Source organism: Hyla sarda, chromosome 3, assembly GCF_029499605.1.
Source record: "Hyla sarda isolate aHylSar1 chromosome 3, aHylSar1.hap1, whole genome shotgun sequence".
Lineage (NCBI taxonomy): Eukaryota > Metazoa > Chordata > Amphibia > Anura > Hylidae > Hyla > Hyla sarda.
Window position 1 is genome coordinate 40930813 of NC_079191.1, and position 17117 is coordinate 40947929.

Here is a 17117-nt window from a genome sequence, read left to right on the forward strand (position 1 = left end):
TCTGTAGCAGCAGGTTAGTGCGATGACAATGTGATGACAGTTTTCCTTTAAGAGGCATTGGTTATTTAGTACATTTTGGAGTACCTTATACTTTATTCTTAAAATAAACCAGCAATGTATGATCAGTCGATGGCAATTATCATCAGAACCTTGGAGTCATCATCCAATCTCCTACACAAGTGTATTTTTCTAATGATATTTCTATTTATTTCACAGTGGAACAATGTAACAAATAACAAGGGAGGGATCATGTGTACATTGAGCTTTAATGTTTAATAAAAATGAATGTAATAAAAAGCATAACATCAAACTCGATTCAAGCTGGCCCATCTTCACTAACACTGTAAGTATACATGCAAATACTTCAAAAGCATGCCAACATAAAGCGATGCATGTCTGTAACATGAATTATTAATACACTTTTGTTGGTTGCCCTTTGTTATGGATGATTATATAATACCAGCAAAAGTTAAACTTTTGTAATGGACAAGAGGTAATGCTCCTTATTTTCTTGCTCCACTTCTTGCCAGCTGGTCAGCCATTTCATTTCCTGGATTGCCACTGTGTCCTGGCACATGTCTCTGCGGAAAAGAAGGAACAGTCTTTGCCCTCATAATAAAATGCTGCATACAAAGTTTTATGATTCATGTACATTGGCTCATACTTATAAGATGTCATTCTGTAAGGAAAAGGGGTCAATTTCTAAAAATATACAGTGGTCCCTCAACATACAATGGTAATCCGTTCCAAAGGACCATCGTTTGTTAAAAACCATCGTATGTTGAGGGATCCGTGCAATGTAAAGTATAGGACAGTGGTCTACAACCGGCGGACCTCCAGATGTTGCAAAACTACAACGCCCAGCATGCCCGGACAGCCGTTGGCTGTCCGGGCATGCTGGGTGTTGTAGTTTTGCAACATCTGGAGGTCCGCAGGTTGAAGACCACTGGTATAGGAAGTTGTACTCACCTGTCCCCGCCGCTCCGGACCGTCACCGCTGCCCTGGATGTCGCCTTCCATCGCTGTCCCCGGGGTGTCCCCGACGCACCGGCAAGGCCTCTGCTCCTTCCCCGGCATCCTCGCTCTCCGATGCCACCGTCATGTCGCTACGCACGCCGCTCCTATTGGATGACGGGACGCCGTGCGCAGCGACGTGATGACGACGATGGAGAGCGCCGACGATGCAGGGGATCCCGAAGAGGACGCTCAGGAGCCCCGAAGACAGGTAAGTGATCGTCAGCGGACCACACGGGGCACCGTAAACGGCTATCCGGTGGCAGCTGAAGCAGTCTGCGCTGCCGGATAGCCGTTTATGCGACGGCCCGACATACAAAAGCATTGCATGTTGATGCTGCCTCTGAGAGGCCATCGCATGTTGAAATTATCGTATATCGGGGCCATCGTAGGTCGAGGGGGTCACTGTACAGTAAAGCCTCTTTGAGAAGACAACCAACATTTGCACTGAAAAGTTATTTTCTATGGGAGTGGTCTTCACAAAGAAAATGGTCATCACGCATAACAAATATTGTATTGATATCATATTGAAAATCGGTCACGCAAAACCTGGTCTGGATAAGGGGGTGGTCTTCTGGGAGAGGTTGTATTTCACATGTTGTTGTAATCACATGTGAGGACTTGTAGTCCTGGATTTTCATGAACAGCCGTTCCCACCCACTGCTGATAGACAGTTTTCTGTCTTTGCTATGTATATACAGAAAGCTGTATATAGAGACAGGTGGGGGTGCAGTAGATAAAGATAATTTTATGAAATCTACTGCATGAAGAAAATAATAGATCACTGGTAACAGAGGGGATCTTTGTCACTAGTTTATGTTGCCCTTAGATCACATGGACTGAGGAGACACCTGCCCACTGAGATGTATTATTCTGTCTGGTCAACCCATTTAAAAATTCAATCAATAGTGGCTGCAAGGGGGGTTTGCTTCATAACACCTAAACCCCTTAAGGACCCAGCCCATTTTCACCTTAAAGACCCGGCCATTTTTTGCACATCTGACCACTGTCACTTTAAGCATTAATAACTCTGGGATGCTTTTACTGTTCATTCTGATTCCGAGATTGTTTTTTCATGACACATTCTACTTTATGTTAGTGGTAAATTTTCGTCGATACTTCGATCATTTCTTGGTGAAAAATGTAAAAATTTGATGAAAAATTAGAAAATTCCGCTTTTTTTTTTACTTTGAAGCTCTCTGCTTATAAGGAAAATAGACACAATAAATAAATTATATACTGATTCACATATACAATATGTCTACTGTTACGCCGAGCGCTCCGGGTCCCCGCTCCTCCCCGTAGCGCTCGCAGCATTTACCTGCTCGCAGCGCCCCGGTCAGACCCTCTGACCGGGAGCGCTGCGATAGTGTCCCTAGCAGGGATGCGATGCGGGACGCGCCCGCTCGCGGTTTGCATCCCAGCCTGCTTACCAGACCCGTTCCCCGTCTGTACAGTCCCGGCGCGCATGGCCCCGCTCCCTAGGGTGCGTGCACGCCGGCTCTCTGCGATTTAAAGGGCCAGTGCGCCGCTGATTGGCGCCTGGCCCAAATTAGTGAAATCACCAGTGCACTGCTCTATATCACCTCACTTCCCCTTCCCTGTATTGCCGGATCTTGTTGCCATTGTGCCAGTGAAAGCGTTCCTTGTATGTCCCAAGCCAGTGTTCCAGACCTCCTGCCGTTGCCCCTGACTACGATCCTTGCTGCCTGCCCTGACCTTCTGCTACGTCCGACCTTGCTTTTGCCTAATCCCTTGTACCGTGCCTATCTCAGCAGTCAGTCGGGGTTGAGTCGCTATCGGGTGGAACGACCTGGGGGTTACCTGCCGCAGCAAGTTCATCCCGCTTTGCGGCGGGCTCTGGTGAATACCAGTAACCCCTTAGACTCTGTTCCCCTGGTACGGCCCACGTCATCACCCCACTGACACAGAGGATCCACCACCAGTATCCTCACAGTATCGGGATCCTGACAGTAGATCCGGCCATGGATCCCGCTGAGGTCCCACTGCCAGTTGTCGCTGACCTTACCACGGTGGTCGCCCAGCAGTCGCAACAGATAGCGCAACAAGGCCATCAGCTGTCTCAACTGACTGTTATGCTACAACAGCTTTTACCACAGCTACAGCAACCATCTCCTCCGCCAGCTTCTGCACCTCCTCCGCAGCGAGTGGCCGCTTCCAGCCTTGTCCCTGACGGACAAATTTGATGGGGACTCTAAACTATGCCGTGGTTTTCTCTCACAATGTTCCCTGTATTTGGAGATGATGTCGGACCAATTTCCCACTGAACAGTCAAAGGTGGCTTTCGTGGTTAGTCTCCTGTCTGGGAAGGCCTTGTCATGGGCCACACCGCTCTGGGACCACAATGATCCTGTCACTGCCACCGTTCAGTCCTTCTTCGCTGAGGTTCGTAGTGTCTTCGAGGAACCAGCCCGAGCCTCTTCTGCCTTGCTGAACCTGGTCCAAGGAAATTCTTCTGTAGGCAAATACGCCATCCAATTTCGTACCCTCGCCTCTGAATTATCTTGGAACAACGAGGCCCTTTGCGTGACCTTTAAAAAAGGCCTATCCAGTAACATCAAGGATGTGCTGGACGCACGAGAAATTCCTGCCAACCTACATGAACTTATCCATTTGGCCACCCGCATTGACATGCGTTTTTCCGAAAGACGCCAGGAGCTCCATCAGGATATGGACTTTGTTCGCACTAGGCGATTTCTCTCCCCGGCTCCTCTCTTCTCTGGTCCACTGCAATCTGTTCCTATGCCTTCTGCCGTGGAGGCTATGCAAGTAGACCGGTCTCGCATGACCCTACAAGAGAGGACACGCCGCCGCAATGAGAACCTATGCCTGTACTGTGCCAGTACCGAACACTTCCTGAAGGATTGTCCTATCCGTCCCCCACGTCAGGAAAGACGCACTTCTATTCCGCACAAAGGTGAGACACCTCTAGGTGTGAACTCTGCTTCTCCACGTCTTACTGTGCCTGTGCGGATTTCTTCTTCTGCTAACTCCTCCTTTTCAGCTGTGGCCTTCTTGGATTCAGGCTCTGCAGGAAATTTTATTTTGGCCTCTTTCGTTAACAGGTTCAACATCCCAGTGACCAGTCTCGCCAGACCTCTCTACATCGCTTCAGTTAATGGAGAAAAATTGGACTGTACTGTGCGTTACCGCACAAAACCCCTCTCTAACTGCACTTCTGAAATTCTCGGCCTGCCTTGGCTCCAACGCCATTCTCCTACCCTTGACTGGACCACCGGGGAGATCAAGAGCTGGGGTCCTTCTTGCCACAAAAAATGTCACACGTCTGCTCCCAGTCCCGTCAGTCAAACCTCAGTGACTCCTCCCATACTCGGTCTCCCCAAGGCCTATCAGGACTATGCCGATGTTTTTTGCAAAAAACAAGCAGAGACTTTGCCTCCTCACAGGCCTTATGACTGCCCTATTGATCTCCTTCCTGGTACTACTCCACCCAGGGGCAGGATCTACCCGCTTTCTGCTCCTGAGACTCAAGCCATGTCGGACTACATCCAAGAAAATTTAAAGAGGGGATTCATCCGCAAGTCTTCATCCCCTGCCGGAGAGGGGTTCTTCTTTGTCTCCAAAAAAGACGGTTCCTTACGCCCGTGCATCGATTACCGCGGTTTAAATAAGATCACTATAAAAAACCGCTATCCCCTGCCTCTTATCTCCGAACTCTTTGACCGCCTATGTGGCGCTAACATCTTCACCAAATTGGATTTAAGAGGCGCATATAATCTCATCCGCATCAGGAAAGGGGATGAGTGGAAGACCGCATTTAATACCAGAGACGGACATTTTGAATATTTGGTTATGCCCTTTGGGCTCTGCAACGCCCCTGCTGTCTTCCAGGACTTCGTGAATGAAATATTTCGGGATCTGTTATATACCTGTGTTGTGGTTTACCTGGACGACATTTAGATTTTTTCTTCTAGTCTCGAAGAACACCACCGCCATGTCCGTCTAGTGCTCCAGAGACTCCGTGACAATCAATTATTTGCCAAGATAGAGAAATGTCTCTTTGAATGCCAATCTCTCCCCTTTCTAGGTTATTTAGTCTCTGGCCAGGGACTTCAAATGGACCCAGACAAACTGTCAGCCGTGTTAGATTGGCCACGCCCCTCCAGACTCCGAGCTATCCAACGCTTCTTGGGGTTTGCCAATTACTACCGACAGGTTATTCAGCATTTTTCCACCATTGTGGCTCCAATTGTGGCCCTAACCAAGAAAAACGCCAACCCTAAGTCCTGGCCTCCCCAAGCGGATGAGGCATTCAATCGTCTCAAAACTGCCTTTTCTTCTGCTCCTGTACTCTCCAGACCTGATCCATCTAAACCCTTCTTGCTGGAGGTAGATGCCTCCTCGGTGGGAGCCGGAGCTGTACTCCTACAAAAAAACTCTTCTGGACATAACATTACTTGTGGTTTCTTTTCTAAGACCTTCTCTCTAGCAGAGAAAAATTACTCCATTGGTGATCTAGAACTGCTGGCCATTAAACTAGCCCTCGAAGAATGGAGGCACCTGCTGGAGGGTTCCAAATATCCAATTATCATCTATACGGATCACAAAAATCTCTCGTATCTTCAGTCTGCCCAACGGCTGAACCCACGCCAGGCTAGGTGGTCGTTATTTTTTGCCCGTTTTAACTTTGAGATTCATTTTCGCCCTGCTGACAAAAACATCAGGGCTGACGCCCTTTCTCGTTCCTCTGATGCTTCCGAAACGGAAGCCCCCCTGCAACACATTGTTCCTCCTGAGTGTCTGATCTCCTCTCCTCCAGCTTCTATCAGACAAACACCTCCTGGAAAGACTTTCGTCCCCCCACGCCAGCGCCTCAAGATCCTCAGGTGGGGACATACCTCGCACCTCGCCGGCCATGCTGGCGTCAAGAAGTCCATCCAACTCATCTCTCGTTTATATTGGTGGCCTACCCTGGAAGCAGATGTTGCTGATTTTGTTGGGGCCGTTTTACAGTCTGTGCCCGGGACAAGACTCCTCGCCAGAAGCCTGCCGGCCTCCTTCATCCTCTGCCTGTCCCTGAGCTACCATGGTCTCAGATTGCCATGGATTTTATAACGGACCTGCCTTTATCCCATGGCAACACAGTCATTTGGGTGGTCGTTGATCGTTTCTCCAAGATGGCACATTTTATTCCACTTCCAGGCCTTCCTTCTGTGCCACAGTTCCTCCCGCCAGTATGATTGGGCCGATCTTCTACCCTGGGCTGAATTCTCGTACAATTTCAAAGACTCTGAATCCCCGTTCTTTGTGGTATATGGCCGTCACCCTCTTCCCCCCCTCCCCACTCCCACGCCTTCTGGTTTGCCTGCTGTTGACGAAGTTACCTGGGACTTCTCCACCATCTGGAAGGAGACTCAAAAATCCCTCCTACAGGCCTCATCCCGGATGAAGAAGCATGCCGACAAAAAGAGAAGAACTCCTGCTGTCTTTGCTCCTGGAGACAAAGTGTGGCTCTCCGCCAAGTATATCCGCTTCGGTGTCCCCAGTTATAAACTGGGACCACGTTATCTTGGACCCTTTAAAATCAAGTGCCAAATCAATCCTGTCTCCTACAAACTCCTTCTTCCCCCTTCTCTCCGTATTCCTAACGCTTTTCATGTTTCTCTCCTTAACCCTTGTCCTTAACCGCTTCTCTCCCAAGGTTGTCGCTCCAGCTCCTGTCTCCGGTTCCTCCGATGTCTTCTCGGTTAAAGAAATTCTTGCGTCTAAGACGGTCAGAGGTAAAAAAAAAATTCTCGTAGATTGGGAGAATTGCGGCCCTGAGGAGAGGTCGTGGGAACCCGAGGATAACATCCTCGACAAGGACCTCATTCACAAATTTTCGGGTTCCAAAAAGAGGGGGAGACCCAAGGGGGGGGGGGTACTGTTACGCCGAGCGCTCCGGGTCCCCGCTCCTCCCCAGAGCGCTCACAGTGTTTACCTGCTCGTAGCGCCCCGGTCAGACCCGCTGACCGGGAGCGCTGCGATAGTGTCCCTAGCAGGGATGCGGTTCGCATCCCAGCCTGCTTACCGGACCCGCTCCCCGTCTGTACAGGCCCGGCGCGCGCGGCCCCGCTCCCTAGGGCGCGCGCGCGCCGGCTCTCTGCGATTTAAAGGGCCAGTGCGCCGCTGATTGGGGCCTGGCCCAAATTAGTGAAATCACCTGTGCACTGCTCTATATCACCTCACTTCCCCTTCCCTGTATTGCCGGATCTTGTTGCCATTGTGCCAGTGAAAGCGTTCCTTGTATGTCCCAAGCCAGTGTTCCAGACCTCCTGCCGTTGCCCCTGACTACGATCCTTGCTGCCTGCCCTGACCTTCTGCTACGTCCGATCTTGCTTTTGCCTAATCCCTTGTACCGCGCCTATCTCAGCAGTCAGTCGGGGTTGAGTCGCTATCGGGTGGAACGACCTCGGGGTTACCTGCCGCAGCAAATCCATCCCGCTTTGCGGCGGGCTCTGGTGAATACCAGTAACCCCTTAGACTCCGTTCCCCTGGTACGGCCCACGTCATCACCCCACTGACACAGAGGATACACCACCAGTATCCTCACAGTACCCGGATCCTGACATCTACCTTATGTTTGCATCATAAAGTTGACATGTTTTTACTTTTGGAAGACATCAGAGGGCTTCAAAGTACAGTGGTCCCTCAACATACGATGGTAATTCGTTCCAAACGAGCCATCGTTTGTCGAATCCATCGTATGTTGAGGGATTCGTGCAATGTAAAGTATAGGAAGCTGTACTCACCTGTCCCCGCCGCTCGAGATGGTGTCCCCGGGCCTCTGCTGGGCTCTCCGCTGTCTTCTCCGGTTCTCCACTGTCTTCTCCGGTCCTCCGTGTTCTTCTCCGGTCCTCGGCTGGGCTCTCCTGGTCTTCTCCGGTCCTCTGCTATCTTCCGCAAGGCCTTACTGGTACTGCGTAGCGACGTCATTACGCTGCTGCGTACGCCATTCCTATTGGATGACGTGCGCAGCTTCGTATTGACGTCATCGGAGAGGGCCGAGAAGACACCGGAAGACCAGCGCTGGACCCGGAGGGCACCCCGGAGCATCGTGGAGGGGGAAGTAATACTCACCGCACCACACGGGGAACATTAAGCTGCTATCCGGCAGCAGCTTAAGCATTTGGCGCTGCCGGATAACACTTAATGCGATGGCCCCGACATAAAAATGCATCGTATGTCGATGCTGACATCGACATGCGATGGCCTCTGAGAGGCCATCGTATGTCGATTGCATCATATGTCGGGGCCATCGTAGGTCGAGGGGTCACTGTATAGCAGCAATTTTCAAACTTTTCTCAAAATTTTCAAAATCGGAATTTTTCAGGGACCAGTTCCGTTTTGAAGTGGATTTGAGGGGCCTTCTTATTAGAAATACTCCATAAGTGACCCCATTATAAAAACTGCACCCCTCAACGTATTCAAAATGACATTCAGAAAGTGTGTTAACCCTTTAGATTTCTCAGGAATAGCAGCAAAGTGTCGCAGAAAATTGAAAATCTTCATTTTTTACACTCATGTTCTTGTAGACACAGTTTTAAAATTTTTTACAAGGGGTAATCACCCTAAAATTTGTAGCCCAATTCTCTTGAGTAAGGAAATATCTCATATGTGTATGTCAAGTGCTCTGTGGGTGCACTAGAGGGCTCAGAAGGGAAGGAGCCACAATGGATTTTGGAAAGTGAATATTTTTGAAAAGGTCACTATGGTGTCATAACAGCAAAAATAAAAAATAAACACATGGCGTACTATTTTGGAAACTACACCCCTCAAGGCATGTAACAAGGGGTACAGTGAGCCTTAAGGCTAGAATTCCACTGAGGTTTTTGCCCTGCGTTTTTTGGGCTTAAAAACACCAAAAAAAACACCTGAAAAACTGCCACTGTTTTTCCCTGCATTTTGGCGTTTTTTCTTGCTGTTCCATGATGGGAGTAGTAGTACCTGTACTAATAGACATATCACCCCGGGTGTCAGTCTGACACCCGATGCAATAGTCTATAATATAGCAGAGATGTGGAGCGGCTCTATACAGCGCTCACATCTCTGCTCTGTACTCCAGCCAGTGATGTGAATAGAAATTCACTCATTCATATTTTCCACCCGGAGTGGTGATTGGCCGGATAGTTGCAGCCAATCACAGCTCTGAGGGAAATATGAATGAGTGAGTGGCCGGCCGGAGTATAGTGCAGAGATGTGGAGCGCAGGAGAAAGCCGATCCATCTCTGCAATTGACAGGACTATCGCATTGGGTGTCAGAAGTGACATCCGCTGTGATGTGTCCTTAACTGCAAGTACTACTAATTCCAACATGGAGCACACTCTGCTCCATGCTGGGAGCTGTAGTACCTGCATTAATAGACAGATCGAGTGTAATTTCTGACACCTGTTGCGATCTGTCTATTAATGCAGGTACTACAGCTCGCAGCATGGAGCAGAGTGTGCTCCATGTTGGGAGTAGTAGTACCTGCAGTTAAGGAAAGATCCCAGCGGATGTCACTCCTGACACCCGCTGTGATCCTCCTGTATAATGTATAGATGCGGCCGCTCTGCTATGGTCCCCTGCATGGCCGTATATATACACATATTCCTATTTCCCACAGAGAGTTGTTATTGACTGGAACCATCTGGCCAATCACAGCTCTCTGCGGGAAATAGGAATAGGTGTATATATATACGTCAGTGCAGGGGACCATAGAAGAGCGGCCGCATCTATACATTATACAGGAGGATCGCAACAGGCGATCTGTCTATTAGTACAGGTACTACTACTCCCATCAAGGAACAGTGTATTCCATGCTGGGAGAAGTAGTACTACCTAAAAAATGTTGGGAAAAAAAAGTGAAAAACACACACACACTCCATTTTTATTATTGTCGGCTAAATTTTTAGTGCTTTACCCGCCCACATAAATTGATCCCTGTTTAAAAATGTCTAAAAATTTTGTAATAAAAAAGATACATTTTGTTATATACAATTTTTTCCATCACTACTGTATCTTTTTTTATCATTTTATTTATTTTTTATGGTACCCTATGAAATTTTAATAAAACAAGGTATCTCCATCACTTTTTTGGATTGCTAAAGTCCAAAAAAGAATAAAAAACGCCTGAAAAAACGCCAAACTAGGTTTTGTCGGGCATTTTGAAAAACCAGCCCAAAATTGCTGAAAAATACCAAAAGGATTAAAAAAAACACCAAACTGAAAAATGCCAAGTGGATCTGGCATTTTGCAGTTCACTATTGACTTGCAGCTAACATCTGGACGCTGCGTTTTTTCGCTGAAAAAACACTGTGAGGGAAATTTGGCGTTTTCAGTGGAATACCAGCCTAACACCCCACAGGTGTTTGACAACTTTTCTGTAAAGTTGGATGTATAAATGACTTTTTTTTTCACTAAAATGCTGGTTTTTCCACAAATTTTACATTTTTACAAGGGGTAATAGGAGAAAATGTCCCCCAAAATGTGTAACCCTATCTCTTCTGAGTATGGAAATACCCCATGTGTGGATGTAAAGTGCACTGCGGGCGAACTACAATGCTCAGAAGAGAAGGAGCGCCATTGAGAGTTTGGAGAGAGAATTTGGTTGGAATAGAAGTCAGAGGCCATGTGCGTTTACAAAGCACCCCGTGGTGCCAGAACAGTGAACCCCCCACATGCGACCCCGTTTTGCAAACTACACCCATCACAGAATTTAATAAGGGGTGCAGTGAGCATTTCCACTCCACTGGCGTATGAGAGATCTTTGGAACAGTAGGCTGTGCAAACGAAAAATTACATTTTTCATTTTCAAGAACCACTGTTCCAAAAATCTGTCAGACACCTGTGGGGTGTAAATGCTCACTGCACCCCTTATTACATTACATGAGGGGTGTAGTTTCCAAAATGGGGTCACATGTGCGGGGGGGGGGGGGGTGCATTGTTCTGGCACTATGGGGGCTTTGTAAACACACGTGGCCTTCAATTCCAGACACATTTTCTCTCCAAAAGCCCAATGGCGCTCCTTCTCTTCTGAGCATTGTAGTGCACCCGCAGAGCACTTTACATCCACATAATGGGGCATGTTCTAACTCAGAAGAAATGGGCTTACAAATTTTGGGGTGCGTTTTTTCTATTTTTCCATGTGAAAATGAAAAATTTAGGGTAACACCAGCATTTTAGTAAAATTATTATTTTTTCCCATCCAACTATAACGAAAATTCATCAAACACCTGTGGGGGGTTAAGACTCACTATACCCCATGTTACGTTCCATGAGGGGTGTAGTTTCCAAAATGGGGTCACATGTGGGTATTTATTTTTTTTGAGTTTATGTCAGAACCACTGTAAAATCATCCACCCCTGTGCACATCACCAATTTGGGCATCAAATGTGCATAGTGCACTCTCACTCCTGAGCCTTGTTGTGCGCCCACAGAGCATTTTACGCCCACATAAAGGGGGATTTCCGTACTTAGGGGAAATTGCATTACAAATTTTGGGGGTCTTTTTTTTACTTTTACCTCTTGTGAAAATAAAAAGTACCAGCATGTTAGTATTAAAATGTTTCTTTTTTTACACTAACAGGCAGGTGTAGCCCCCAACTTTTCCTTTTCATAAGCGGTAAAAGGAGAAAAAGCCCCCCGAAATTTGTAATGCAATTGCTCCCGAGTACGGAAATACCACATATGTGGCCCTAAACTGTTTCATTGAAATACGACAGGGCTCCGAAATGAGAGAGCACCATGCGCATTTGAGGACTAAATTAGGGATTGCATAGGGGTGGACATAGGGGTATTCTATGCCGGTGGTTCAAAAACAGGGTGCCTCCAGCTGTTACTAAACTCCCAGCATGCCTGGACAATCAGTGGATGTCCGGAAATGCTGGGAGTTGTTGTTTTGCAACAGCTGGAGGTTCCGTCTTGGAAACACTGCCGTACGATACATTTTTCATTTTTATTGGGGGGGACAGTGTAAGGGGGTGTATATGTAGTGTTTTACCCTTTATTTTGTGTTAGTGTAGTGTAGTGTAGTGTTTTTAGAGTACATTCGCACTGGCGGGGGTTTACGGTGAGTTTCCCACTAGAAGTATGCACTGCGGCGGAAAGTTTGCCACAGCTCAAACTTGAAGCAGAAAACTCACTGTAAAAACCTGCCTGTGTGATTGTACCCTGTACATTTACATGGGGGTGGGGGGGGGGAAACCTCCAGCTGTTGCAAAACTACAACTCCCAGCATGTACTGACAGACTGTGCATGCTGGGAGTTGTACTTTTGCAACAGCTGGAGGCACACTGGTTGGAAAACCTTCAGTTAGGTTCTGTAACCTAACTCAGTATTTTCCAACCAGTGTCCCTCCAGCTGTTGCAAAACTACAATTCCCAGCATGTAAAGATCGCCGAGGGGCATGCTGGGAGATGTAGTTATGCTACAGCTGGAGGTATGCAACTACAACTCCCAGCATGCCAAGACAGCCGTTTGCTGTTCGTGCATGCTGGGAGTTGTAGTTTTGCAAGGTTTAGAAACCACCGCACAGTGATTTCCAAACTGTGGCCCTCCAGATGTTGCAAAACTAAAAATCACAGCATGCCCAGACAGCAAACTGCGTGTGGGCATGCCGGGAGTTGTAATTCTGCAAGATCTAGAGGGCCACAGTTTAGAGACCACTGAACAGTGATCTCCAAACTTTAGCCCTCCAGCTGTTGCAAAACTACAAATCCCAGCATGCCCAAACAGCAAACAGCTGTCTGGGCATGCTGGAAGTTGTAGTTTTGCAAAATCTGGAGGGCTACAGTTTAGAGACCACTGTATATGGTGGGCAGAACAGGGGAACCGAACTTTAGATCACGGGGGGTCCGACTGCTGGGAACCCCTGCGATCTCCAGTACGGGGCCCCAGCTTTACATCCAAATAGCGAGAGTCGACCACTGCACGAAGTGGCGGCTGACACATCCCTTCAATGCAGCGCTATGGCAGAGCCGTAGATTGCCGTATTAAGCACTCTGGCTCTCCCATACAGATGTATTAAGGAGGCATGACAGTTGCCACTTCATGCAGTGGTCAAACATGCCCCCTTCCTGCAAACTGCAGGGGCCATGTACTGGAGATCCTGGGGAGTCCCATCGGTCGAACCCACCGAGATCTGACACTTACCCCTAAGGATAAGGGAATACGTTTTTATATACCGGAATACTCCTTTTAGCAAACAAACAGGATCAGCACCAGTTAAAGAGTTAGCATGGAGTATTTTTTTTCATCTCATGAAAGACATTTTTTTCATCTCATGAAAAAAATTTTTTTTTTCATATCAACTGGCTCCAGAAAGTTAAACAGATTTGTAAATTACTTCTATTAAAAAATCTTAATCCTACCAGTACTTATCAGCTGCTGAAGCTGAGTTGTTCTTTCCAGTCTGACCACAGTGCTCTCTGCTGACAGGAACTTTCCGGAGCAGAATAGGTTTGCTATGGGCATTTGCTTCTACTCTGGGCAGTTCCTGAGACAGACAAAGGTGTCAGCAGAGAGCACTGTGGCCTGACAGAAAAGAACAACTCAACTTCAATAGCTAATAACTACTGGAAGGATTAAGATTTTTTAATAGAAGTAATTTACAAATCTGTTTAACTTATTGGAGCCAGTTGATATGAAAATGATTGTTTTTCACCGGAGTACCCCTTTAAGCATATGTATTTTACAAAAAGTGAATTTTTTTTTATGTAATAAAATAAAACGAAACCTATAAAAGTTGCAATCGTTTGGACCTACAGAATAAAGATAACGTGTCATATTTAACCGATAAGGGAACGGAGTAGAAACTAAACCCCCCAGAAATATAATTTTCGTTTCAATTTCGCCCCACAAATATATATATATATATATATATATATATATATATATTTTTTTTTTTTTTTTTTCTTCTTTTGTTTCTCTGTAGATTTTGTGGTAAAATGAGTGATGTCATTACAAAGTACAATTGGTGGCACAAAAAACAAGCCCTCCCTATGGGTCTGTTGAGTTAAGGCTCTTAGAAGGGGATGAGGAAAAAATAAAAGCGCAAAAAAAAAAAAAATTGCTGCATCCTTAAGGGGTCAAGTTGAGGCGCTTTATGTTATACCATTGTTTCTCAACAAGTGTGCCTCCAGCTGTTGCAAAACTACAACTCCCAGCATGCCTGGACAACCAAAGGCTGTCGGGGCATGCTGGGAGATGTAGTTTTGCAACAGCTGGAGGCACACTGGTTTGGAAACAGTGTCTTAGGGTGCGTTCACGCTGAGTAAATCAAGAGGAATTTACGCTGAAAAATTTATGTGCGGAAAAAATAATTCATCCCCCCATGTCTCAATATATCCCCCCTGTCATAGACCACCACTAGCCATACAGACATTAAGCCTTTAGTGCCTCCCCCACCATCATTTCCCCCTGTCTCATCATCCCCCACCCTCTCATCATGTACCCCATCATTCCCCCTCATCATTTCCCCGTCTCATCATCCCCCCATCATGTTCCTCCTATGCTATTCTTCCACTCTCTCATCATTCCCCCCTTTCCCAATGCTTTTCATAGTTTTTTTTTACTTTCCTTAACTGGCTGGCTTTGGCAGGCGGCGGGTCTTGCGGGCTGCGGTCAGTGAATCAGATGAAGGACGTCCTCTCCCGGATTCTCTCCGTGGCATCAGGGACGTCACTTTTCATTTCCTGTAACCGCCGCTAGTCAGAGTTCGGAGTGCGGCGACTGCAGGCAATGAAAATTGACGTCTCTGATGCCGCACAGAGAAGCCGGGAGAGGACTTCACTCATCTGCTTCACTGACCACAGCCCGCAAGACCCGCCACCTGCGGTTACCAGCCAGGTAAGGAAAATAAAAAAACTAAGAAAGCATTGGGAAACGGGGGAATGATGGGGGGGGGGGTTTAAGAAAAATTAAAAGCAGAACGGGGAGGAGACGCCGCTGGTCACTGATTTAAAGTGGCCGCGGCCGTGCTGCTAATACTTAACAAGCGGCCGCTGCTGCGGCCACTTTAAATCAGTGACCAGAAGATTTATCGGCGTATAACACGCAGGCAGGATTTTTGCCTTAAATTTAAGTTTTAAAAGTGCGTGTTATACGCCGATAAATACGGTACTCAGTGTGAACGCACCCTTAATCAGAAATGGTTATTACAAAGTAACACAAGGTTCTCCTGTGGTAGTACCTGTCGGAGCCAACACATCGATAACTTACCCAAGTCACGTCGAGGCCTTGGCAAAGACTATCAAGATTCTGAAATTCCGCCTTATGCACCACATCTCCACCACTGTAAGTTTTAAAGCCATTTTCTTTCCATTTCGGCATCCACTCTGTCATACCTAAGTTATACACAAACAGTAAAATGAAGTCCTGTCCCTTTTGTTGTTTGCATATGTTACAATATTTTCTTTCTTTTTTTTTTTTTAAGCCCCTTTAATTTACACCTTTAGGACCACACAAAAATGCTTTCATTTTTCGCACTGCCATTTTGAAACTAAATATTTTATTTTCATTTTTAGGCAATATGGTGCTTTGCTCTGTTGCGGGACCAATCTAATGTTTCTGCACATACCATTTTAGAATACATATACACTCACTGTCTACTTTATAAGATATAACAACTTTATTTAGTTCAATTGATTGCTAATACTATAATATTCAGCCAATCACATGGCAGCAACCAATCACATGCAGATGCAGTCAAGACAACTTTCTGAAGTTAAAACTGAGCATAAAAATGGGAACAAAAGGGATTTAACGGGGCACTCCCCTGGAAAACATTTTTTTTTTTTAAATCAACTGGTGCCAGAAAGTTAAACAGATTTGTAAATTACTTCTATTTAAAAATACTAATCCTTCCAGTACTTATCAGCTACTGTATGCTCCACAGGAAGTTTTCTTTTTCAATTGCCTTTCTGTCTGACCACAGTGCTCTCTGCTGACACCTCTGTCCATTTTAGGAACTGTCAGGAGCAGGAGAGGTTTGCTATGGGGATTTGCTTCTACTCTGGACAGTTCCAAAAATGGACAGAAGTGTCAGGAGAGAGCACTGTGGTCAGGCAGAAAGGAAATTCAAAAAAAACCATAAAACAAAATCATTCAAAAATTGTGACCCAAATTACCTTTGATCGTGTATTTGCTGTCAGTGTGAATAGTTACGCTTCCATAGTTGTTTTCACGGGCTTGTTCTACTGCTCGGCGGGCTGCCTAATGAAAAGAGATCAATGGAAGTTTTATTGCGGATACCTTCAGGCTAAATTTCCTCTACCCAGAAAAAACGCCATAGCATTTTCCTACGTTTTGGCGTGTTTTCTGGCGTTTCTTACCTTTGGGTGGAAACTGCATTTTTGGCCCCTTTGGCAGATTCCCTGCGGGTGTTTTTTTTTTAAATGTTGTTGGGTACCAAAAAAATAAAATAAAAATTATGCAGTAGGGATGGAAATAATTGTAGGTAACCAAATGTATATTATTTAGAACAAAATTTTTATTAATTTTCAATCAGGGACCAATATAAGTAAGCGGGCAAGGACTTAAAAATGTAGCCAACAATATAAAAAATGTATAAAGGGAGGCGCATGCGCGCATCTCACTGAGGAAGTCGCACTTGATGTGAGCTCCGTGCCGGCTTCAGCTTTCAGCCACTCTACGCGCCGTTAAACGGCTCCTAAGCTGCGGACCACTCACCTGCCTCATTATGAGCACGTCCCGATCATCTAGGAAAAAGTTACAGCCACTTTCCCAGGGATTATCGCAATCCATACCGGATATCTTCAGGGCCAGTACTCGAGCCAAGATGGCCGCTGCTACTCACCTCATGACTGACGAGGCCTCAGATGGCGATCAGCCGCCACGCCACGCTGAGCTGACTCCCGCGGAGATGTTCTGCAACATTCAGGCTCTTTTCAATAACGAACTGGCCCAGGCAGTGTCGACCTTCATGGTGAGGATTCAGGAGCTGACTCAGAGGGTGGCAGACTCTGAGTCCAAGATCGATGACCTGGTGGACGCGGTGGACACAGATCGCCGCGACATAGATGACCAGGCCCACAAGCTGGAAGCTCTCTCGCTCAAACTAGAGGATCTGGGGAATCGCTCA

The 17117-nt window shown here is 46.7% G+C and overlaps 1 protein-coding gene across 8 annotated transcripts in view; it reads right to left on the bottom strand.

Annotated features, from left to right (window-relative positions):
• Positions 1-247: 247 nt before the first annotated feature.
• LOC130361297 (ribonuclease H1-like) overlaps positions 248-17117 on the bottom strand; it is a 280103-nt gene continuing 263233 nt past the window's right edge. For all 8 annotated transcript variants that reach the window (XM_056564101.1, XM_056564105.1, XM_056564098.1 and 5 more), the window contains 3 exons: positions 16144-16228; positions 15236-15360; positions 248-581 (listed from right to left, as the gene is read on the bottom strand). In XM_056564101.1, the coding sequence (XP_056420076.1) occupies positions 504-581; positions 15236-15360; positions 16144-16228 (288 nt within the window). In that variant the 3' untranslated portion in view covers positions 248-503. The remainder of the gene's footprint in view (positions 582-15235; positions 15361-16143; positions 16229-17117) is intronic.